The sequence below is a fragment of the Chiroxiphia lanceolata genome, chromosome 6 (assembly GCF_009829145.1).
Source record: "Chiroxiphia lanceolata isolate bChiLan1 chromosome 6, bChiLan1.pri, whole genome shotgun sequence".
Lineage (NCBI taxonomy): Eukaryota > Metazoa > Chordata > Aves > Passeriformes > Pipridae > Chiroxiphia > Chiroxiphia lanceolata.
In genome coordinates, this window is record NC_045642.1 from 63339985 (window position 1) to 63363359 (window position 23375).

Sequence of the window (23375 nt, forward strand, 5' to 3'; positions counted from 1 at the left end):
CTGGTAAAGAGATGGTGTTTGAGAGGAATAAGAATCTCCTTTCCAGTCATGAAGACTGTGTTGCTGATTTTTTTTTTTTAGCTGCTTGATAGTTTCCCAGCTCTATTTACAAATAATTTTTAAAACTGACAGGCTGATTTATGCAAATTATAATTGTGTAATTAATTGTGATAAACTCTAGGAACACTTATTTGAATTTCTGCATTAGGACACAAGTCAAATTCTTTTAAGGTCCAGCGGGTCACCATCCACTGAGATCAAATTCTTCCCTCACACATCACTTGCCACTTGCTTGAGGGATAAATGTTAAACTGCTCGGATCAGAAACCTAATCCAGTCTGGCAGCTCCAGTCAGATTTCTTAATACTGCCTCTTGGGCAATGACTTTTATGGATTTTATGGATGTTTGTCTGTGTGTTCACCAAAAAAACCCAAGCAAATGATGAAACCCCCCAGATTTGTTGTGTTGGAGTTACCAAGGCCCCCTGAGGACCTGCTGTCCTTCCTGGCAGGTCTGTGTCGAGGCTGGAGGAGACCTCAGGACCCCAGAGGTTGGTCTTGAGGGTTTCTCCTTGTGTGCTGAGGAATCTGGGCCCTCATCTTGAGAAATCATGGACTAGTTTGGGTTGGAAGGGACCTTAAAGATCATCTCGTTCCAACCCCAAATAAGTCTGTACTTCACAGAAATGCCTCATCTCTCTTTGAGCACAAGATCAAAAACTGAGGTGGAGTTAAACACAAGAATATGTTGTGTTCATGGGAGTATTTGTATTGTGGAAAGGGATTCTACACCTCAAAGTGAAACCCAAACCCTCCCCTAGGAAGGCTCCCAGCTGAGTCCCACTGAAGGGTCTGGTGGTAGTGCCAAGCTGTGCCAGTTGCTCCATGAAGTTTTACTCCACAGATGGGCTGCTTTTGGTGGCATCTTCAGGTTCCCATCTGCTGTTGCAAGGCCTCTGTGCCCCTGTCTTCCTGTACATATTTTCAGTAGCCTTGGTTTGTTCAGGTATCTTGTGTCTGGTGTCTTTTTTTTTTATTCCCCTAATGCCTGTAATATTTTGGATTCTCATTTTTAATCACAAAGGAAATACCTGCTGCACGTAAGAAAGGACTCTGTTTTCATGGATTTAGGGCAGCCCAGGTGAAAAACATCTCTCTGGGTCACTTTAGTTGGCTGAGAGTGATAAAAAGTGATAAATGTGAATTCAGAGACGTCGGCAGATGAATTCAAGGGTCTGTTTGACGGTGCTGTGAGATATGAAACCAAAAACACAGCAAAATGGGACTTCCCAAACCACAAAGAGCAGGTTAAGAGTTGCAAAGTGTAAGAGGTCAGAAACTAGAAAGCAGATGAGAAGCTCCTGTTTCAGTGGCAGGGCAGGAGGTCAGGTACCTTTTGAAGGGGTATTCAGTGACTGGGGAGGAACAGGCAGCGCTGGAGACAGCAGAACGTCGTGGTCACTGGTGAGTGAAGCTTGGCAAGGGATGAATAAGCTGGGGAGGGGTGGGAGGGCTGCCACAGGAGCTGCAATTATCATTCGATTAAATGGAGACACGGTCGAACAAACAGCTCTTCTGGCGAGTTGGGTTGTTGATCCAAGGCTGGAGATGAGACAACAACGCCGGGGAGAGGAGGGGATTTCACCATGGAAATCAAAATTACTGATTTGGAGGCTGTGAGAGGGGTATTGCTGCCTGAGTCTTTCTTTTCTCTTCCTCAGTGTTTAGTGCCTGGAAAAGGACACTGAGCACTTGCATTCAGATGTCCAAGATTGTCTAATTTTGGGCCATCTCACGTGGCTCAGTCCTGTGGACCCCCCCCCAGGGTGGAATTGTTTGGCTTGCACTCATGAGAACAAATAAAACACAAGTGCAGAGTGCACAACTGGTTCTGAAACCAGTTTTCTGTGTTATTTCTGGTCGTTGGCTGCAGAAAGTGTCCTACCCAGAACGTGTTTTCTCACGTGTGTTGGTGGTGGGAAACATCACACACAGGGATTGCCACGGGTGTCACCTCGGGTTCCACTGTCCCACAGCAGCTTTTTTGGGAGGAAAGTTAAATCTCAGTGGGAAAACCCCAATGTTTTTTGTGTGTGTAACGTTATAAAACTCTCCCATCTCCCCCAAATAGTCCTGCTGATAGCGCTGTCACATCAGTGAGGTGTGTGATGTGCTCGGTCACTGCAGCAACGCAACGGGATGTTCAAAAGAAAAAAGAAAAGATGAGTGGTTGTGTTTTGTTTTATTTTGAGCACAGACTCCATGTGATGTTCTGCAGTGTTAGTATTCAGCTGCTAAAATATTCTGGAAGAGCTGTGCTCCGTGGGATGCTGTCACTCATCCTCAGCAGGCTGTGGGACAGCTGAAGGAAGAGGTGACCAAAAGGCTGCTTTCTCAGGAAATGTCCTCTGTGAATGACATTGAGCAAAAGAAATTTTTGGCTGTGGTTCACCTTGTTCTGGTCCCTTCCTTGTGGAGGTCACATTTTCTGTTGGAGCTTTGGAATCCTTGTGCCAAAATCCCGTAGTTTTAATTTCCATTCTGAGTAACACAGAGCAGGATTTTCAGTTTTGAGTCTCGTGAAATAAAATTAAGATCAATAGTAATAAATAGCAAAAGCTCTGCCTTCCTCTTGGGGGAAAGTCTTAAAGAAATATCCTGGGGATTTGGGCTCTGCTCTGGTACACAGGAACTAGACCATGTTGCTGATGGAGGTGTGGATTTGGTCTTTTAGCCTTTAATGTCAAGATGAGCTTTTAGGAGACTTCCTTACATATTGAAGGAATCAAGGCTGGAAGAATTAAAGACAATGAGAAATCTATCAGGTTTTATCTTCCATTAGACTGAAATATTAGAAATATGCAGAAGAGATCATCAAGGTTCATTATCTGTATGTCATCTTTATGTGATAAATGCCTATAAATGATAATTTTCCATTCAATAATAGCTCGTGAGATACTGAACAGGCCTGGATTATTTGGGGTGCAGTAACAGCTCCTCTGGTTGGTTTGAGATAATTTTAAATTGAGACTTGAAATACTGAGGAAATGTCAGGGGGTGGGGAAGAGGCAGATATTTTGCTGTTGGGCTTGAAAAATGTAAATAAGAGGAGTAGAAGAACTGTAATTTCTTAGCCTTATTTCAATTCCCCCTCTGCGGTGAAGAAGTAAGAAATATTGATTGATATGTTGAAATATTTCAGTAAGAAATATTGGTAGATCATTAACTAACTCTTCACAGGGGTTTATATTTTTGTCAAACACGATTTGTAGTCAAACTGCAGGTTTGATTCACAAAGCCAGCAGTGCTGATGTGGTGCTTTCCTGTCTGTGACTTCCTTGATAACCACACAATTCTTTCTGAAAAAAAAAAAACAAAACAGAATGCTGCAAACTCGTCACCCCTGGGAAACGAGTCGAGGATTGTTCAACTCACAGTGTCTCAGAATGATTTGAGGACTCCTGAGCTGACACTTTTCATATCTGGGTGTGTCCCGTGGAGAACCAGTTTTCAGCCCTTGCCTTCTTGCATTTTTAATGATGTGCAAGAGAACAGCAATTCATTATTGATGGGTTTTCAGCTGACAGGTGGGAAAGGGGAAGGGATGGAGCTGTGTGTGTCTGTGTGAGGCTGGTGCAGTCCAAGATGAGGGAACAAAAGCCACTGGCCACGTTTGCAGGCAGGTGACTCCTTGGGGAAGCGTTTTGGGTGATTTGCTGCATGCTCACCACTGTCTAGGCTGAAGATCTTACACCATTCCATACCTGTGGGCATCCAAACAAGGATTTTGAAGATCAGGGAATACTCAGCATTTTTACCTTCAGTGCTGGCACAACGGGAGTTAATGATCACATGTGGGTTTGGTGTCATCAGCTCAGAACGGCTGGAAAATAAACTGTAGGACCAGAAAACTGGTCTTGGGGCGAGTGGCTCAGGGAACTTGATTTGTTTAGTTCATAAATACCAACCCAGGAGGGAGCTTTCTGTTCCAGCAGGCAGAGTTTGATGGTTCAAACATGAAATAGTCCACGTCCAAGCTATGGGTTCTATGCAAAAGCTTAGTGATAATATTGGACAAAATTTGGTGGAACTCTGTAGCTGTTGTGTGTGAGAGCTGAGAGCCAGGAATAGCAGTGATCTCCAGCCTGGACCTCCAAATCCCAGCCAAGAGGCCTTTGGCAGACTCCATCCATTCCTTCAGGCTTCAGCATGACAGTGGCAGTTACTGCCTGTATGGAAAAGGAATCTTTGTGAGGAATATGATCTTTTTTGTACTTCAGAAGCGAAGCTGATTTTCTGGAAACCGGGCAGTCTTTATGTGAGCAGCTTAGCTCCTTGTGGATAACACTGGATAGTGAAGAATCCCTGGCCTTCACCAAGGCAGGGTGTGTGTCCCTGATGGGAACATCCATGTTTCCCAACAGTATCATTGGGTGTAACAGGAGCAAAGAGGTCTGAATCCTTTATCCGTGCTGGGATGCATTCTCCTTCTGGATGCTGAAGGACACCAAGGATTTCGCTGTGGTAGGAAGGTACTTTAAGAAGTGGTGAATGTTTCCTTTGTGGTTTGCAGATGGCAATCTGCTTCAGTGATTTGGCCTTCAGAGGTTTGGTTCCACTGTACAGTTGTTCAGGTTCTCTCTGACCTCAAGCTGAGTCATATTTGTGCCCTTGGCCTGCGTTTGACACCCACCTCACGTCCGAGCACTGCAGGGCTTTGAAAGGCCAGTGATTGTTGGGGTGGTTTTTTTGGTTTGGTTTTGTTGTGTTTTTTTTCCTGGCTGGAAAGCCTTTCCCTATTTGGAAGCTTGATAAGTTTTGATAAAACTGAGGGGTTCACCCTTTGGGTTCTTGCTTTACCTGTTGTTAAGACTTATCCATCCACAGGAGAAGAGTGTTTTGTTCTGTAATGACTCCCTTCACAGGGTCAGATTTGCTTTACATCCTCCTCTAAAGTATTGCCCAAATTGATTTCACCTGGTTTTCCCTCCGTTTTCTGTAATCCACTTCTGAAGCAGACTCTCCATGTTTGTTAGGGTAGGAATGAATCAATTGGGTTTGGACTCCTGTAACTTTTGGGTGATCAGCAGAAGGAGAATGAATGCCACAGTGCCTGACTGAATCACGTTGTGTGTCCAAAATTTTAGAGTTTAGCTCTGGTGATGGTGCCTGAGTGATTTAGGTCGTGTTGTTATGGTTAAAAGTGTTAATGAAATCCCCTTCTAAAACTTTCTGTGTCTGACTTTTCTGTGACATCCTCCTCCAGTGCTGAATTCTCAGTGTGAATTTTGGAGCATATCCAGAGAGGGCACTTCTGTAAAGGCTTATCTGGATCTCCCTACCCCTTCTCCTTCTTCCCGAGGATCGTGGGAAGCGAGGGCTGGTGGAAGGAGTTGGTTTTCAGAATTAAGTTGTTGACAAAGAGCTGTGACTTGTTCAAGCTGCTTCTGCAGTGCCTCCCCCTGCCCCTGCACCTCTCAGTTCCACTTTCGGTGCACCCTGAGGTTTTAGCACCATGAGATGGGTGGCTGAGCTCCGTGTGCTCCGCGCTCTGACAGCCCGCGGTGCATCACGGCAGAAACCTCCCTTAAAAGTGGTGTTTGAGAGGCATGAACTCTCCTTTTCAGGTTCAGGTTGGACATCAGGAGGAATTGCTTCACAGGAAAAGTTATTAAACATTGTTAGGGGCCGCCCAGGGAGGTGGTGGAGTCCCCATCCCTGGAGGTGTCCAAGGAACAACCGGACGTGACACTCAGTGCTCCGGGCTGGAATCACAGCTTGGACTCGATGACCTTGGAGGTCTTTTCCAACCTAAATTCTGTGATTTGCTGGTAGTTGCCTTAAAGTCTCCAACAGAACTGCCAGGAACATTTCACAATTCCAGCTAGGCTGATGCTGTGCTGATTTTCAACCCAGATAATCCTCACTCAGGTCACTCTCAGCTTTGCATCGTATTTGTAACACACATCGTAGTTTATCTTTGCACAGTTTGCAAGACTCTGTGAGGTGCCTTTGCAGGATAATTTAATTAAATATGTCTTAACTCTCTTGTTTCAGGCTAGAAATCTTCATACAGGAGAACTGGCTGCTGTAAAAATAATCAAGTTAGAGCCTGGTAAGTTTTACATTCTTTCCTGTGTTTTTGAATTGCATTTTCATTTTTTCCAGGTGTTTATTTTCACACACTGTGAAGTTCTGGACAAAAGAAGTGTTTGGGTATTTTTTTGTGTCGTTTCAGTGGTTAGATGACAGGAAGCACTACAGGATGTGCCACTGCTTTTGGCTGTGTCCTGCTCACTATTTCCTTGTTTGCTCTTATCTCCCTTATCATTTGTTGCGTGCAAAGATGTTGCAGTTACCACACGTTTTCAGTACAAAGAAAAGATCAAGGACAGATGGTAAATTGTGAGCTCTGAGACAGTGGGGAGGTGGGAGGCTGTGGGAATTGAGAGGGGGAAGGGATCAGGCTGTGATGTTAATTCCCACCAAAGGTGCACTGGTTAAAACAGAGCCCTGTGCTTTTTCGTGTGTCATCTTTTCTCTGACCTGTGCTGAGGGAGGAAGGTGGCTCCTTGTACTCCCATTTTCCCATGGACTTTCTGCCACTCCACATAAAAGCAGGAGATGCAGGAGAAGCTCACTTGCTGCAGGAGATTTGCTGAGCTGAAGCCTCATCTGAGGCCTGCACAGAGAGTTGCAATCAGAAAGTGTCCTGAGTGGAAATGAGACAACCCCAGAATGGTTTGGGTTGGAAAGGATGTTAAAGCCCATCTCATTCCACCCCCTGCCATGGGCAGGGACACCTTCCACTATCCCAGGCTGCTCCAAGTTCCATCCAACCTGGCCTTGGACACTTCCAGGGATCCAGGGGCAGCCACAGCTCCTCTGGGCAACCTGTGCCAGGGCCTCCCTACCCTCACAGCCAGGAATTCCTTCTCAATATCCCTTGTCCCAAGTCCCTCTCCAGCTCTCCTGGAGCCCCTTTAGGCTCTAGAAGGGGCTCTCAGGTCTCCCTGGAGCCTTCTTTTCTCTAAATGAACACCCCCAGCTCTCCCAGCCTCTCACACAGTTGAGATGAAGTTGGGTCTCTCTCCTCAGGGGGTCTTGCTTTCCCTTCTGACCTGCATCTTTGTAACAGCCAAACATTCCTGAAATCTGACATCTTTTTCAGCTGGAAAAATTTGAAACATTCCAGTGAATAAATGAAGAGAAAGGCTCAGCTTGATCCTTTAGCTCTTATTTTCCTTACCAGTGCAGATAAAGAAGCAAAGAGCAGCCAGGCCATGCAGGTGGTGCCACTGCTTCTGTTGCCACTCTCATCCTCTAGAGCCAGCAAGGTCCTCAGGCACGGCCATAATTCCCACCAGCATGATCCCCACAAGCCATTTTGACTCCTTCAGTGATCCTTTCCATGTTTGAAAGGACATGAGGATGTCCTTTTGATGTCCTGAGGTGATACCTCTTTGGAGCAGGACACTCTGTGGCCCTGTGATGATTTGATGCCATGTGCAATGCGGGTTTTCCTCTTGTTTGGGAATTGCTTTTAGGATCTGAAAGGCAGTGCACAGCACTGCAGGGTGGTTCTCTGGGCCCTGTGTGCTTCACCCCATCCCCATCCCAGTGCTTTCCTTGGACCTGGATGTGTATTTAGGGGGAAGCAGGTGAGGGGACTGAGCTGGCAGCGGGTTTGGAGGCAGTGAGTGGGCGGCAGGCTCCGAGCAACGAGGAAATGTGGTTTTCTCTACAACATCTATAAATCTCCTCATTGTGTTAAGCTGTGTTTACATAGGTGCAAAAAGCAACTGCACGAATTTGTGTGAGAGAAAAGGACATGAAAGACTTAAATACAAAGATCCCAGCTATGACTGAGAGGTTTTTCTGAGCTGTAAATCTCTGGAGACGGGGAGGGTGTTTGGGGGTATCCCTGTGTGGTCTGATTTTAAAGCCTCTGCTGGAGATGGGATGCAGGGCTGAAGGGACTCTACAATGCAGGGTTAATTTTTATTTCTGGTTGGTTCTGTGCAGAAAAAGAGATGGTTTTGAAGGCTGGAGGTAGAAGAAACATGGGGAGACTAAGGGGAGAAGCGAAACCCACTGATTTTGGGTGGCTGTGGCTGCTCACCTTCCCTTGGCAAACCAGGGCTGGGTTTATTAAGTGGATTGCATTGATGAGGCTAGTTGGGCACTGGAAATGCAGTGGGAACCACAGCAGGGATCCCTCAGCCCCTGTGGGAAATGCTGTGGCCAGAGCTGGGGGCAGTGGGGCCGAGGGGGGAGCAAACCACTGTCCCCAGCAGGTCTGTGATGGGGCAGAACGGTGCTTTGGTGACAGAAAAAGGACAATATTAACCCATTGCTAAGGCAGGGAGAGGCTTCCTCCAGCGTTAATGTCTCTGCACCTGCTCCCAGTGAAGTGTATCTGCTTTTGTTTTGAAAATTGAACTGAAGCAGAGGCCAAATCCTCTGTGGTTCAAGCTGAGGGAAGAGCGGGATTTGTTGGAGGCTGAGCAGCCCCTGCCTCTGCTCAGTGCTGCTCAAGCACTGAAGAGAGAAATGCAAGGATCTGGCCCAAAGTCACCCCTCTGAGAACCCCGTTTTAATTAGCACTGATGACCATGGCTTATGTTTAATTATGTTGGTCTGACTCACCACAGGGAAGCGATTTCTTCTGGTTTGTTCTGTTGGTTTTTTTTTTTAATACGTCTTCTTTTAAACATTGCCAACCTGATCTCCATCCATAGCATGTACACCCACAGCCTCTTGGCAGAGTCTTGTTGGGTGTTTGGTTTGTTTTGAAGGAGGGCTCACAGCATTTGTTTACTTATTTACTCCTTTTTAGTTGTCTGGGATGTCTACATATTGAAAATATCCTGGATTTTTAAAGAAATAAATAGTCAGCTGCTCCACACTTCAGTGTTCTGACTAATTTTTAAGGGATTTGAATAGTTTTGTAGGATTGTACTTGCAGACCACCATCAATTCCTGGAGCAGGCTGGTGTTAGAAGCTGTTGGAGGTGGCTGTGGTGGTTTCCTGGGAATGGCAGCCCCTTGGAACACTGGCATAAGCTCCTGTCAGACCACAGGGCACAACTAGAAAAAGATTGGTAATAAATTTCCTGATTTAGTCACCAGGGAAATAGGCTTGTGAGTACAGCATCTTCTGGGCTGGAGGAGGAGGTGGCTCGTGCATGGGAATTAATTAGCAGATGGAAAAGTTAGAGCTCCAAACTCAGCACTTGATTAATACATAAACAGGGGAATTGGGAGCAGAAGACAAAAGCCTCTGAAGCAGAGAGTGCCCCAGAGGAGGTGAGGAATGTGTTGAATGAAAGCTGAAGGAACTGCACGCAGTAAATGACAGGATTTGGGGAGACTCAGAAAATTGCTGACATGGCAGGGGGGTTGTTCCTCTTCCTCCCTCATCTACTGCAGGCAATGAGTAGACAAAGAGACTCCAACTTAGCAAGACCCCAACATAAATCTGTATTTTATTTCATCAGCTATTACCTTTGCCTCTTCTCCAGACAAAGGAAATAAACTCAGCTTAAAGTTTGCTGTCATTAATTCATTTGAATTCGAGGCAGTGCTCGAGATCTGCTCCCACAGTACTTAAGCTGTGCTGCTGGAGTCAAAATAGACACTGTTTTTCCCCTTTTTTATTTTGGCATAGACTTGGAGAGCATTAGACAAAAGTATTATGGCACGCTAATGACATTTCCCAGCATTCCCTGAGCACAAATGCTTCAAATAATTTGGGAGCCAATTCTATTTCAGAAACTAATCCAACTGTACTCAGCAGCAGAGAAGCCAAAACTGTCTGAAACACTAAAGCCACTTCCATCTATGGGTTTAGCAGATGAATCGAGAGGGGGGGTCAATACAAAGAGGTAACTCCTTTGCCAGTGGAGTTTTCTGCCACAGAACTTTCTCCCTGGGAAAATTTAATAAATAAAATAGTTTAAAATGTACTAATGTCTGTTTTAAATTCTGCTGTAGTGATAAATGGTGCCCTCAGAGACCTCTGACACTCAGAGGGCTGGTGGAAATCTTGCTCTGAACTTTCTGCAAGGTCGCGGAAAAATCTCATTGCTGGTTTTTATTTGGTCCAGTGTTTGCATTTTCCATGTGAGATCCCAGAAAGTAGCCAATTAATTGCCTGTTTCAGGCTGGATCTTAAGCTGGAGGTGGAACTGTACAAATAGTTCCAAAGGTGTGTGCTGTGCTCAGCAATTCAGAGGCAGGTCTGGTTCATTATGTGTGTGTTGTATCCCCTGGTTTAGATCAGGAAGATCATATTCCACACAGGAATCATGGCCATGGGGCTGGTTCAGGCTGGGATGGGGGTCTGGCCCCTCTGGACCACAAATCAGTCCATGGTGTTTTGGGGACTGAAAAGGGCACTGAAGCAATGCAGCCTCGTTCTCCATATAATAAATTCTCTAAAGATGACATGAGCTATGGAGAAGAACAAGCCTGAGGCTGATTTAAACTAATCCTACTGGGCTTGAACCGTTGTTGGCAGCACCTGGAGCTGAAGAAATATGAAAATAAGTTCTCAGTACCACACACACCTTCTCTGCCTTGGGCTGTGTGACCTGGTTGAGCTTGGGATCGTGTCTTGGGATGAATTCCTGAAGTTCCAAGTGTGCCAGAGCCATTAAAGCCTGGACACGTCCTGGTTGTGTTGTGCCATGTCCTGTGGAGCCTTTGGAGCAGACACAGAGCAAAGCAGAGGCAGCCTGGTCTTTGGATCTAGAATGCCCAGCATTTTCATGCCATTTAACTTGTTGAAATATGGGCTAATTTTACTTTTCATCCTTACAGTGAATTTATAATCCAGTATTGTTAAGAAATGTGTGGATCCGGGGGGGGGGGGGGGGTTCACACTTCCAGTTTCAAGTTTTCATTTAAAGCTTCACTTAAAACTTAAGTTTTCACTTAAAACACAGACTTTCTTGGATGGAGAGGGTCAGCAGAAGGGGTTGTGGTGGGAAAAGGAGGTGCACTGAGTAGGAAAGAAGCTGGAAGTTCACACATTTTAATTGGAAGGCAATGCCGAGTGTGACACCTTCCAGTATCCCAGGTTTCTCCAAGCCCTGTCCAGCCTGACCTTGAACAGTTCCAGTAGGATGGGGCAGCCACGGCTTCTCTGGGCAATATAGATTGAGCAGAAGAGGAAATCCACAGGGAAATTGTTCTGGTGCTGGATACTCCTTCCAAACTCTCGTGTGTCACTTGCTGTGGAGCTCGTGCTGCTGTGGCAGCGTCACCATCGGGAATATTTTATATCAGTGGAGAGATAATGAGGACCATCAGTGGTTAGGAGTTGGCAGCTACTTGCCTAGCAGGAAAATTTGCTGGTGGAAACATCATTGTTTCCAAATAGCTGTTTCCTGCTTGGAATCGAGTTTCTGAGTTTCGAGTTTGGGGAATTTAAATTCTTTCTGTGGGACTGCAGGTTTCCATGAGTCCTGTGAAAAGCAGTACGGATAAAGCAGCTCGGATCCTGCATTTTGGGAAAGGCATCCTTTTCATCAGCAGAGCCTGAACCCTCTTGAGGTTCAGGAGAGGGGTTTGGAGGGAGTGATTGGGAACTGGTGAGCATGGGGATGTCTGGAAGTCGGCACAGAGGAGCTGATGGCCTGAGGATGTTGCCTGGCTGGGGAGTGTTTGGAGTGGGGTGAAGAGTTGTCGTTCCCATGGGTTTTCCTCCCCCTTGTTTGGGAACTCAGGTTGCTGAAGTAAGAACTGTTGGAGGAATGGTCCCAGCAGAGGACCCTGTTCTGTGTCCTTCAGTGTCCTGCACAGCAGTGTCCACCTGGTCCTGTTGTTAAATGTTATGCCACTTTTAAATAACAACTGTTAATTATAGTGTTAAAAATCCCAAGTGCCAAGAATTAAAAATTCCAAGTGCCAACTCAAGAATGACATGTGCTCTAGATCTAGGAAATCTTGGCAGGATATCTACATTCCAATTCCACATAGAATCATAGAATCCCAGAATGATTTGGGTTGAAAGGGACCTTAAAGCCCAGTTCGTTCCACCTCCCGCCATGGGCAGGGACAACTTCCACTAGCCCAGGTTGCTCCAAGCCCTGTCCAACCTGGCCTTGGACACTTCCAGGGATCCAGGGGCAGCCACCCCTTCTCTGGGCAACCTGTGCCAGGGCCTCACCACCCTCCCAGCCAAGAATTCCTTCCCAATATCCAGTCTAAGTCTACTCTCCTTCAGCTTCTCCTTCATCATATCTAACCTAACCCTGAACTCTGGCAGTGGGAAGCCATTCCCCCTTGTCCTGTCCCTCCAGGCTCTTGTCCAACGTCCCTCTCCAGCTCTCCTGGAACCCCTTTAGGCCCTGGAAGGGGCTCTCAGGTCTCCCTGGAGCCTTCTCTTTTCCAGGTGAACCCCCCCAGCTCTCTCAGCCTCTCCCACAAGTGAGACGTTGTCTGCAAGCTGCTGTTGACGTGCCATCAGTTTTCTCCCTGATCTCCCATTTAAATAGGGATTCATCCTGAATTTCCCAGGCCTTACCTTGCTTGGCCTGTGGGAAGGGCTGTGCTCACACCCCACAGTGGGCTTCAGCAGGGTCCTCCCCGCCAGCTGTGCTGGAGAACAAGCGGCTGGTTGTGCCAAGCGGAGCGGCCGCGGTCCGAGGAGAATATTCCATTGTGTGTCCGAGTTGTGTCCTTGTGTCTCTGCAGAGGTAAAATTACATAATAACAGAGGCTGCAGTGAGTCACTGCTGCTCGTGGGCCTCGAGCAGCTCCCTGCTCCACGTTCCTGCTCAGCGCGCCGCACATCCCATGACGGCAAACACGTGAGCAGCAAAAACGGCATTTTCCCAATTCCGTGTTGTTTAGCATCAAGCCATCGATGACTAAACCAGATGAAAAGCTCTTTGTGTGGATGTTTTGTCACCTTTGGTCTAATTCTTTTTACCTCGCTGTCTCCCTCTCAATGAAGTATTTTCTACCAATTCTGTCTGGGTTTTTTCCCCTGCTATCCAAGGATATTTCATTTTTGCCCTATTCCAGCGTCTCCTGCCAAGATTAATACTCCAGCTGCCTGGAAACTCTGAATTCCTTTGTTTTGTATTCATTCTTGTCCTCTTTGAGTGACTATACATCTTCTCTCCTATCTCTGTGTCTGATCTTTCACAATCATTTCCTACATATTTTAGCCAAACTTTTCTCACAGATACTTCTCTTCTTTCCATCTCTTTGCCACTTCTCTATCAGCTCCCTGTCTGTATTCAGCCCTTTCCTCTTCCAAATTCTATTTTCCCCCCTTTTTCTGTAGGTTAACCCTCATTTCTTGCATGAATTCTTCATTTATTAGTTGCAAATCAAGGGATCATCTTTGCTGTCTCCCTCCACTACAGGCAGGATCATTCCAAGTCAATCCTGGTCGGTTCTTGTTCAGTGTTTTCTTCATTTTTTATTTCACCTGTGAGAATTTTCACAGCTTCCTATCCATTCACATTCAGTGCTGTGATATCATTCCAGTAGGAAGAGCTTTTCATCTATACAGAGAATGTAGGTTAAGGCAATTTAAGCCCTCTGCTAAGTGTTCTGTTATAAAACTGGACACAGATTATCCCTTCTCCCCCTTTCCCTGCTGCCTTTTGTGTGCCTGAAGGTTGTTATCTTTTCACTCACAGCCTTTTTCTTGCCCAAATCCCTGTATTTCCTTCAATTTTTCCTCATTAGTCATGGTTTCTAGAACTGGCTTGGCTGTTGCTCCACACTCAGAAGCCCCATCCATGTGCTATCCATGGGCAATTCCAGCTGCTGCCTGCAAGGTTTTGCTGTTACGGGGATGCTTTTTTTTTTCCACATGTGCCAGGATTCTGATGTTTCCAAAGGATTCTGTGATTTGAAGAGGCCATGGGGATTTGGCATTGGATCCTCTGAACCCTTTGACAGTTAGTTGCAGAGAGACAGAACCTTTTTTCCGTGTGGGATGAGAGGATTTTCCTTCAAAACTGCTTTGATTTGACTTCCTTGAAAATACTTGTGTGGTTTGAAAATGCCCCAGTTGTTCCCTGTGAGAATTCCAACAACTTCCCTTAGGAAGTTTGTTGGGGAAATGGGAGGAATGAATCCATCAGATTTAAACTCAAAGGGGTTTATAAAAAGGAGGGAGAGGGACTTTTTTTACAGGCAGGTAGTGACAGGACAAGAGGGACAAGGGATATTGGGAAGGAATTCTTGGCTGGGAGGGTGGGGAGGCCCTGGCACAGGTTGCCCAGAGAAGCTGTGGCTGCCCCTGGATCCCTGGAAGTGTCCAAGGCCAGGTTGGATGGGGCTTGGAGCAACCTGGGCTAGTGGAAGGTGTCCCTGCCCATGGCAGGGGGTTGGAACTGGATGTGTTTTAAGGTCCCTTCCAACCCAAACCATTCCATGATTCTCTAAACTCAAAAATCCCTTGTTCATAGTGATAATTTATAAGCAGGACTTGTGAATTCAGGAAAAGTTGTAGCTGCAAGGTAACCCCTAAACCAAGCACAGTGTGAAACCTGTGCTAAATTTATAGAAGTTCTGTTGCCTTTTCTCTTTTTCATTATTTAAAAAAATACTACTGGTGTTTATAAAAAGCCTCTTGACATTTGAAACTCTTCTGCTAATGTTTTCCTGCCCCAGTGAAGTGTTTCTCCACATAATTCAACTTCAAGAAGCCCTTGAGGATTTACTGAAATGGGTCAGGGATGGATTCATGGAAGTGTGTTCCCTTCTACCTTCATATTTCATGGTTGTTTTCTTAAATAAAAGGCTGGCAATCACTGAGACATAAAGGTTTTGATCATTTCTGTTATTGGCACTTCTTTTGCCAGCAGCACCATTGCTCAGGGAAGCTGCTTCAAAGCACAGCAAATATAAACATCTATTTTAAAAGAGGTTATTAAAAAATATTAGCTATGCTGTTACTTAAATAAACACAAGAAGAATTCAGTTTACAGCAGTGCTTGAGTCCTCTTGGACTTGTCAAAACCATCTAAATTAAAGGGAACAGGACAAAGCAGTTCATCTTTTCTGGGTTGGACATCCCTGACTTTAATAGTGTGAGAGAATTTTACTTGGGAAACTTTAAGCAGAAATAAAATACCCAAAGCAATTTCTTCCTTCGTGGCAGCTCCCACATCGTCTGTAACAGAATTTTATCTAAAACATAAAATCTTTAGTTAAATTCTAGTCTTTTGTGTCTTGCAAGCTGTTACAGTTTTCAGGGAATGGTTTGGGTTGGAAGGGACCTTAAAGCTCAGCCAGTCTCATCCCCTGTCTGGGCAGGGACACCTTCCACTATCCCAGGTTGCTCCAAGCCTCATCCAGCCTGGCCTTGGACACTTCCAGGGATCCAGGGGCAGCCACAACTTCTCTGGGCAACCTGTGCCAGGGCCTCACCACCCTCCCAGCCAGGAATTCCTTCCCAATATCCCACCTAAATCTCCCCTCCTTCAGCTTAAAGCCATTCCCCTTTGTCCAAAGGAAGAATAAAAGTAATAACATACAAAATATGGAGGCAGAGCTGTGGGGTTTGAGCTGTAGATTCTGTGGAGAACATCCCCTTCTATCCGTTTAATATCAATATAAACATATTGTTATAACTATAAATTGCACCTAAAACATTATTACTTCCTTTTCAGTAGATTTTTTTTTTCCCCCAGAGGATATTTAGGATGTACCAGCGTGCTGGTGTAGGTGTCCTCATCCCAAACCACGCTCACAACCAGGCACAGTCCGTGCTGGGGACTCTGTGCTCCTGCTCTGAGTCAGCTGAGTGGGTGTCCAGGCCATCTGCTCCATCCCAGTGGTTTGGGAATTAAACACTTTTTAATAACAAGCCTGTGGAATGTGAGCTCTCCTCGTTCCAGGCAGGAGGCTCTGGAATTAGGTTCCAGCAATCCTTCCTCTTGTTGTTGGGACCCTTGTGCTGTGAGCACCGTGGCCTGGTAAAGCTGGATCAGCTCCAGCTGGGACTCTCTGGTGGCTACACAGGGGCTGCTCCAAGGTTCCTCATGTGCTCCCATCCCTCCATGGGATCCCTTTCCTTCTTTCCCAACGCTCTCCGTGCGTGCCGAGCTGTCTGAACTGATGGATCGTGTTCAGGCCACCAGGCCAGCCCTTCTCTGTTGATCTTCGGGAAATATTTGTGCCTCATAAAAGGATGGAGTAAAGGATTCAGGCTGAGAGGGTGGTGGATGAAAGGCTGACGTGCTCAGAAGGGCTTAGCCACGATCCAGCCCAGTCCATGTTTTCCCCGAGTTGCGTGCATCCCTCCAGGCCTCTCCGAGCGTTCGGCCCCGTGTGATGTAACCCTGGCTGCTTCCTGTTTTTCAGGGGATGACTTTTCACTGATACAGCAAGAAATATATATGGTCAAGGAATGCAAACATTGCAACATAGTCGCCTATTTCGGGAGCTATCTCAGGTAAATCCCGCTTTTTACTCCAACATTTCTCCTGGTTCTCCCCTAAACAGCTCTCGGTGTGGTTTTAATCCTTGCCCCCTCTCTCAATGTTCTTCCATAGATTGAATTCCCTTCGGGCTTTTTTTAAAGTTGGCTTTGAAAACCAAAAGTGACTAATAGTTTGTTTTCTCTGCTGGCCAAAAGGCTGGAATATTTTTATCACTTAGGAACAGCGAGAAACTTTTCCCTTGGAGCCTCTTGCAACGTCCAACCCTACCCATGCATTCATCAGTTCTAACATAAAACCATACAATATATTTCTCTAGAGCAGAATTGCTTCTGGGTATTTTATTTAATTACAGTTTTTTGGGCTATGAAGGCACAGGCAGGGATTTTTAAGAGCAAAACACTCAATTTGAGGTGCTGGTAATAACGTTTTTCATAGTTCTGGTGTAACAGAGGCAGAACCAAGGTGGTGCCAACTGGCTGCATCCTCAAGCTTGCACGTTGTTATGCAGAAAATCAGGGAATATTTTCCATTTCTGTGGAACTCTGCCATTTATCAGTTGGCTCTGTGGGAATATAAATCATCTTTGCCCACTTTTTGGTCTTTTTTTCTGCAGCCTTTAGATTTCTTGAAGGGCTGCATTTAAATAGTTTGTACATCTCAAATGGACTCAATAAATGGAATAAAATGGCTGAATTTCTAAACCCTCCTTTTAGAGAGCATGAATTCTTTTAGATATAATTAGGCAATCTCAATTTAAGACTGAAACACTTTAGTGTGTTATCTTTTAATTTTGCTGGCAGCAGGTAAACCTCGGGTGTTTCTGCTCCATTTTATTGTAGAGTTAAAGCACCACCTTTTAGATCTGATAATATTTAAAGACTTCTCAGGGGTTCTGGCATAAAATTTTCATTTTGGTAGGTGAGAATTTATATTGATAACGTGGTAATTTATATTAACAACATGGTAATTTATATTAATAAAGTGAGAAGTTATATTAATAACAGTGTAACTGCTAATCAGGCCTCAGAATGTGCGTTTTTAACAGAGAATGATCAAGACCAATAGAAAATAATTTAAATAATGGTGCTTATCTCTGTTCTGTATCCGAATCAATCAGCTTTTGATGCCTGTGTTTTCATTTTCCTTTGACAGCCGTGAGAAGCTGTGGATATGCATGGAATACTGCGGTGGGGGATCCCTCCAGGATATTTACCACGGTACTTTGGCATTTATTTCAGCATTTTTAACTTCTGGAAGCTTTAAGCAAAGAAGAAAATTAAATAACAAACTAACAGGGAATGGCCAGGCACTGCACTGGGGTTTTTTTGGGGTGTGAATAGTGATTTTTAGCTACCATTCGACAGATTTTGAGAGCACTTTTCAGATGTGGTGACTCATTTTGGGCTAATACCTGTCATTTTGGAGCAGAACTGGATATTCAACCACATTAGTACAAATAAAACAATTCCAAGCCCCACAGATAGTCCCTAAAATACAGCATTGCCATTTCTAATATTAAAATATTAGCAGAAGTCACTTTGATTTTTACTCTCCTCAGAATACAGGATATTCCAGTACTACGAAGTCTCTTGTAAAATGATAATTAGATTTCTGTGAAAACAGGTTTTCTTCTCACTGTGGGCATTGTCTTCTGTTATGGTGCTGTTTGTTTGGTTGGTTTTATTTTTTACAGAAAGCCTTTCTGTAAAACAGGCAAACAAACCCCTCTGTTCAGCTCAGTGTAGAACCCAGATCCTGTAAAATCAGGCTTTAACTTCTGCATGGACGTGGCACTTTTTGGCTGCTTCACAATGCTATTTGTGTGCTGTATATTAAGTATAAATACATGTGCTGCAAACTTACCCACTTCTGTCTTTATTTTCAGTGACAGGACCTCTGTCAGAGTTACAAATTGCATATGTGTGCAGAGAAACTTTACAGGTACTGTGCTTGTGCAGGTTTATGATGAAGTGTTTATTCCATGAAAGTAGATAAAGAAGATTATTTCAGTTCCCAGAACTGTTGGGAATCAAGCAGAGACCAATTAACCTGGGGTAACCTGTTATTTCTCATGCTGTAAATAAAAATTAGCAAGAAACTCTATTAAAGTAGTGCAAATATTTGCTTAAATTTTGAACTTCATGCTTGCCCTGTAGTAATAAATTTAATGATGTGTGGAGGGAAAATACTACAACCAGATAAATAAAATTGTCTTTTGTGACTGCTGATAACTGGAGGAAGACAAGGTAAGGAGGTGCAGGCAGGTTGTTTCTTCAAGGAACCTTCAGGACTTCAAAAATAGAATTTTAGTAAAGGTTTATTTAAAAAACCCAAGAAAATGTTACACCATGACTGTTTTAAATGAGGCTTCACATGTTGATTGGAGATGAGGAACAGAATCCAGGGTGCCCCTTATCTGCAAATCTCAAATGACTCCACTTCCAAATAAAATATACTTATATATATAAAATATATAGTATATATTATAATGTATATATTATATAATATGTATTAAAATTTATTAAATGAGACTGGTTTTGTGTGTTAACAAATGCCAAAATAACCTGTTGTGTCTCTTTATTTCCAGGGTCTTGCTTATTTGCATATGAAGGGCAAAATGCACAGAGACATAAAGGTAACTTGGGACTTTGAGACACTTAAAACTTTCTAGTGCAGGACAAATATTCCTGAAAAAGATCTGTAACTTTCTGTTTATTGTGTTCTAGGGTGCAAATATTCTCCTGACAGACCATGGGGATGTCAAATTAGGTGAGTTGCTGGAATTTTTTAATATGGATTTCAAAGCCCTGTGGATGTGGCACTTGGGGACGTGGGTCAGTGGTGGCCTTGGCAGTGCTGGGGGGAAGGTTGAGCTCGATGATTTAAAGGTCTTTTCCAACCTAGATGATTCCATGATTATTTGGGGCAATAAATGATGATAGGAAGCGATGACAGGAAGTGTGTATCCATGAAAACTGCCACGGGATGCTCATCATCCCGCTGCGTCCCGTGTTGGAAGTGGGGTGGTTGTGCATTAGTTCAACACCTTTACACCCCTGTGGTGAGCCAGGAATGCTGTGTTGGGAAAAGGCAGCTTTTTAAAGGTGGAAAAAAGTAGGAATAAAACCTTGGCACTGACAGGAGATTTCACTGCATGAATTAAACTTGGGTTACACGCTGGTACCTCCCTTTGGCCTGCTGAGCTGGTTAGATATTCCCACAGTTATCCTGCAGATTTCATGCTACAAATCAATCAGAATAAAAAGGATTTAAATGATCTTTGGCTCTGCAAGACCTCCTGATGTTCTGCAGCTCTGAAGGCAAGGTATTATTGGCCCATAGACAGAGTGTCCAGGGCTGAGAACAGATTGCCCATCACAGTTCCTCCATAAGAACACACAAAAGGTACCTTTGCCAAAGCATGATGCCATTTTCCCTCTTAAATTGAATATCCACAAATTTTGGATGATATTATGAGATGGAAAAATGGTCTAGGAGAGGAACAGGGTCACGAGTGAGCTGTATGTAGAAAGAAAAGTGATTTGAAATCATGTCAGTGAAGACATTAATGATCTCATTATTAATCTTTAACTGTTTACCTTAAGGAATTTTTAATTTGGATGAGAAACATGATTGTTCTTTCATATACAGTAGAATTGGGGTCTTAAACTGAGATTTCTAAGTCTCTGATGGTTTTATTTTCCAGCTGACTTTGGGGTAGCAGCAAAAATAACAGCCACCATTGCGAAGAGGAAATCCTTTATTGGCACCCCTTACTGGTAACACACCACTTTGACTGTTGTGATGCAAAGCTGAGTTTGTATTTATGCCAAAAATTATAAAATACGCACACATATACCCAGCAATTGCATAAATTCCCTTTCTTCCAAGTAAAATGCCCAGAGGGCAAAAATCTGAGAAGCGCTGATTGGAGCTGATCTGTTGCTACCTGATGTTTGAGGCAGGATTGCTGTTTTTCCCAAGTTTATTAATGCAGAATATTCTCCCTTTCTTCTAATGGTTATTCAGTTTCTCACTTATTTTATTCTCTTTCTTATTTACACTCCCAATGAGTAAAATAATCAGTGTCTTCCTGATTTCTGTGCAGACAGAAAAACAGATTTTCCAGCTATCTCTTGATCATCTCTACTGATTAATGCCTGCACAAGGCAGCATTTAATATGCAAACAGGTCATTGTAAATCTGGGGCTGGGTTATAAATGCAAATTTAACTGGGTTTTGCCATCACTGGGATGCAGTGGAGGAGCCTGGGGGTGTGTTCTTGTTCTGCAAACAGCTTCATCCAGACAGTGGCTTTGAATTGTTCTGCTGCCGTCCTTATCCTGTTGGAGAAGGGAGGACTGTGGCCAGGAAGATTATCTGGTCATTAAAGCCTTTCACCAGGAGTGATGGGCCTGGTTCTATTCCTGGTGTTGCCTGGCAGCCCATGACCTCGGGCAAGACATCCCTGTGCTTCCCAAAACCATTCTGTGCTTCCCAGGACATCGAGTTCTTCCCTGACCTACTCTTGGGAATGGGGGGTTGTGCTCAGAGGGCCTGATGCTTCCCGTGGACATCAGGCTCTTCCCTGACCTACTCTTGGGAATGGGGGGTTGTGTTCAGAGGGCCTGGAGCTCTCAGTGATGGTGCCCTTGGTTTTTTTTAGGATGGCCCCCGAGGTGGCAGCGGTGGAGAAGAACGGCGGGTACAACCAGCTGTGCGACATCTGGGCCGTGGGGATCACGGCCATCGAGCTGGCAGAGCTCCAGCCACCCATGTTCGACCTCCACCCCATGAGGTTTGAGACCTGGGGGGGGTTTTTTGTCTCCAGGACCCTCTTCAATCCCAGCAGGAACTGTTGGGATTCAGTTTAACCTTCCCTGTAGCTCAAGGGCTGGAAACTCAAGGGCTGGGATTCCTTCATCAAACCTCTCCCTCCTGTGTGAGCCCTGCCTGGTTTTAAGGGATCAGTCTGGAGCTAAAACTCATACATTTAGAATTGAAATTATAACAAAAAGTTCTAAATTTTCAACATTTTAGTGTCACCTGGGCTAGTGGAAGGTGTCCCTGCCCATGGCAGGGGGTTGGAATGAAATGGGCTTTAAGGTCCCTTCCAGCCCAAAACATTTTGGGATTCCATGATCAAGAATCTGATTAAGAACAGGCACAGATTTCCTAGTGATAGTAAACCACTGGAGAAGCTGTAGCCTGAAGTTTAGCAGGATTATGGCACTTAAAAGATTTTATTTAAAGATAAGAAAATCAACAACAGCTTCACTGTATCTGTCCTTTAACACAGCATAGACTATAATTCATTTTCACCAGTGTGTTTCTCACCATAAAATGTTAAAGTGTTTAGATACTAGGATGAAATTAATTATTTTCTTTACCATATGATAACCTCGTTCTTTTTTTACCTCCAGGGCTCTCTTTTTAATGTCAAAAAGTAATTTTCAGCCGCCAAAGCTAAAGGAAAAAGCAAAATGGTAAGTGGAACTCTTTCCTTTGTTCAGTATTTTGTTGGAACAAGATGATCTCTAAGGTCCCTCCCAACCCAAACTGTTCTGTGATTCTGTGATTTTGTAGATAATGGGAAAAAACTATTTGTCATTAGTGAAGAAGGGGCCCTTCTTTGGGGCTCTTTGTATGTTCTAGGAAGGAAAATAATTTTTATCCTTTCTCCTTAATTCCTATCAGGGCATTTGCTTGATAGGAATGGTTTCATCCTTTCGTGGTTTCTTTAGCCTGTGATAAATTCCTGGTGCTATGCTTGGTTTGTTTTCTGTGCCAAAATGTTTTCCATGCAAGCTCCATGAATCAAATGGTTTTTTTCCTAATTTGTTAATTTAGAAATGTAATTATTCAAACCTGAGATGAAGTACCTGGACAACTTTCTAATTTATCACACCCTGTTGTGATCTGTTTAGTTAGTGTCTTAAAATCAATAATATTGAAAAAATTAAACATAACCCCTCATTTTTCTTTTAAGGTCAGCAACATTCCATAATTTTGTCAAAATAGCACTTACAAAAAATCCAAAGAAGAGGCCAACAGCAGACAGACTCCTCTCTGTAAGTGATCTGGGACATTTAGTGACAGCAGGAGGAGATCTCTTGCTTGAAAGTGAGCAGCAGATCAATAGGAAACCCAACTGGAACCATTTTCTTTAATTTTAAAATGTGGGTGGGGAAATCTAGAAGAGGGAGGTGTTGGTGGTCTGTAAGGGAGTGGCAGGATTTTGTTCAGTGGAGGATTTTTGGAAGGAACAAGTACAGAAATGTGCTTCAGGTGGGTGTCTCAGCCTTGTGCCTGTGTGGGCATTGACCCTTCCTGTCACCCAAAAATTTAGTTGTTCATGGGTCTCTGCTTTCCTAAACTTGACTGTAAAAAATGAAGTTAAAGTGTAATTATTTGTTCTTCTCAGAGCTTAATTTGCAGTTTACAAGAGGCCCAGAGTGTGGTGTTTATGGAGGGGTCGGAAAGTCCAACCATTAAGGAGTTATTAAAATAATAGTTGAGCCTCCAAAAAGCAGAAAAAAATCAGTAACATTCTACATTTGATGTCTGCTGATGAAAGTTACCTGTTAATTGCATATTCCAACCTTCTCTTCTGTTCTTTTCTGTGGTTCCAGCATAGCTTTGTGGGGCAGCCTGGTCTGTCAAGGTCTTTGGCAGTTGAGCTGCTGGACAAAGTCAACAACCCCGACAACCACACACACTACAGCGAAGTCGACGATGATGATTTTGAGGTGAGAACATCCCCTGTTTGAGGTAAAACTCCACTTGAAACGCCCTGCTTTGCTTTGTGGAAGGTGAGATTGCAGCTTGAACAGCGTGGGGCTGCAGCAGCTGCTCCTCCTCCTCCTCCTCCTCCTCCTCCTCCTCCTCCTCCTTGCGCGTTCGGTTGCCGGTGGAGATCCAAAAGCGTTTCCAACTCTTCTCCCCTCTCCCATTCCC

General features: G+C 44.4%; 2 protein-coding genes across 3 annotated transcripts in view; both read left to right on the forward strand.

The window, feature by feature from the left end:
• LOC116788859 (maestro heat-like repeat-containing protein family member 6) overlaps positions 1 to 23375 on the forward strand; it is a 946858-nt gene that overhangs the window by 755465 nt on the left and 168018 nt on the right. The window lies entirely within an intron of this gene.
• MAP4K5 (mitogen-activated protein kinase kinase kinase kinase 5) overlaps positions 1 to 23375 on the forward strand; it is a 57751-nt gene that overhangs the window by 14777 nt on the left and 19599 nt on the right. For both annotated transcript variants that reach the window (XM_032692043.1, XM_032692044.1), the window contains exons 3-13: positions 6058 to 6115; positions 16339 to 16429; positions 17571 to 17635; positions 18304 to 18359; positions 19006 to 19053; positions 19145 to 19187; positions 20125 to 20197; positions 21085 to 21216; positions 21842 to 21904; positions 22408 to 22489; positions 23051 to 23167. In XM_032692043.1, the coding sequence (XP_032547934.1) occupies positions 6058 to 6115; positions 16339 to 16429; positions 17571 to 17635; positions 18304 to 18359; positions 19006 to 19053; positions 19145 to 19187; positions 20125 to 20197; positions 21085 to 21216; positions 21842 to 21904; positions 22408 to 22489; positions 23051 to 23167 (828 nt within the window). The remainder of the gene's footprint in view (positions 1 to 6057; positions 6116 to 16338; positions 16430 to 17570; positions 17636 to 18303; positions 18360 to 19005; positions 19054 to 19144; positions 19188 to 20124; positions 20198 to 21084; positions 21217 to 21841; positions 21905 to 22407; positions 22490 to 23050; positions 23168 to 23375) is intronic.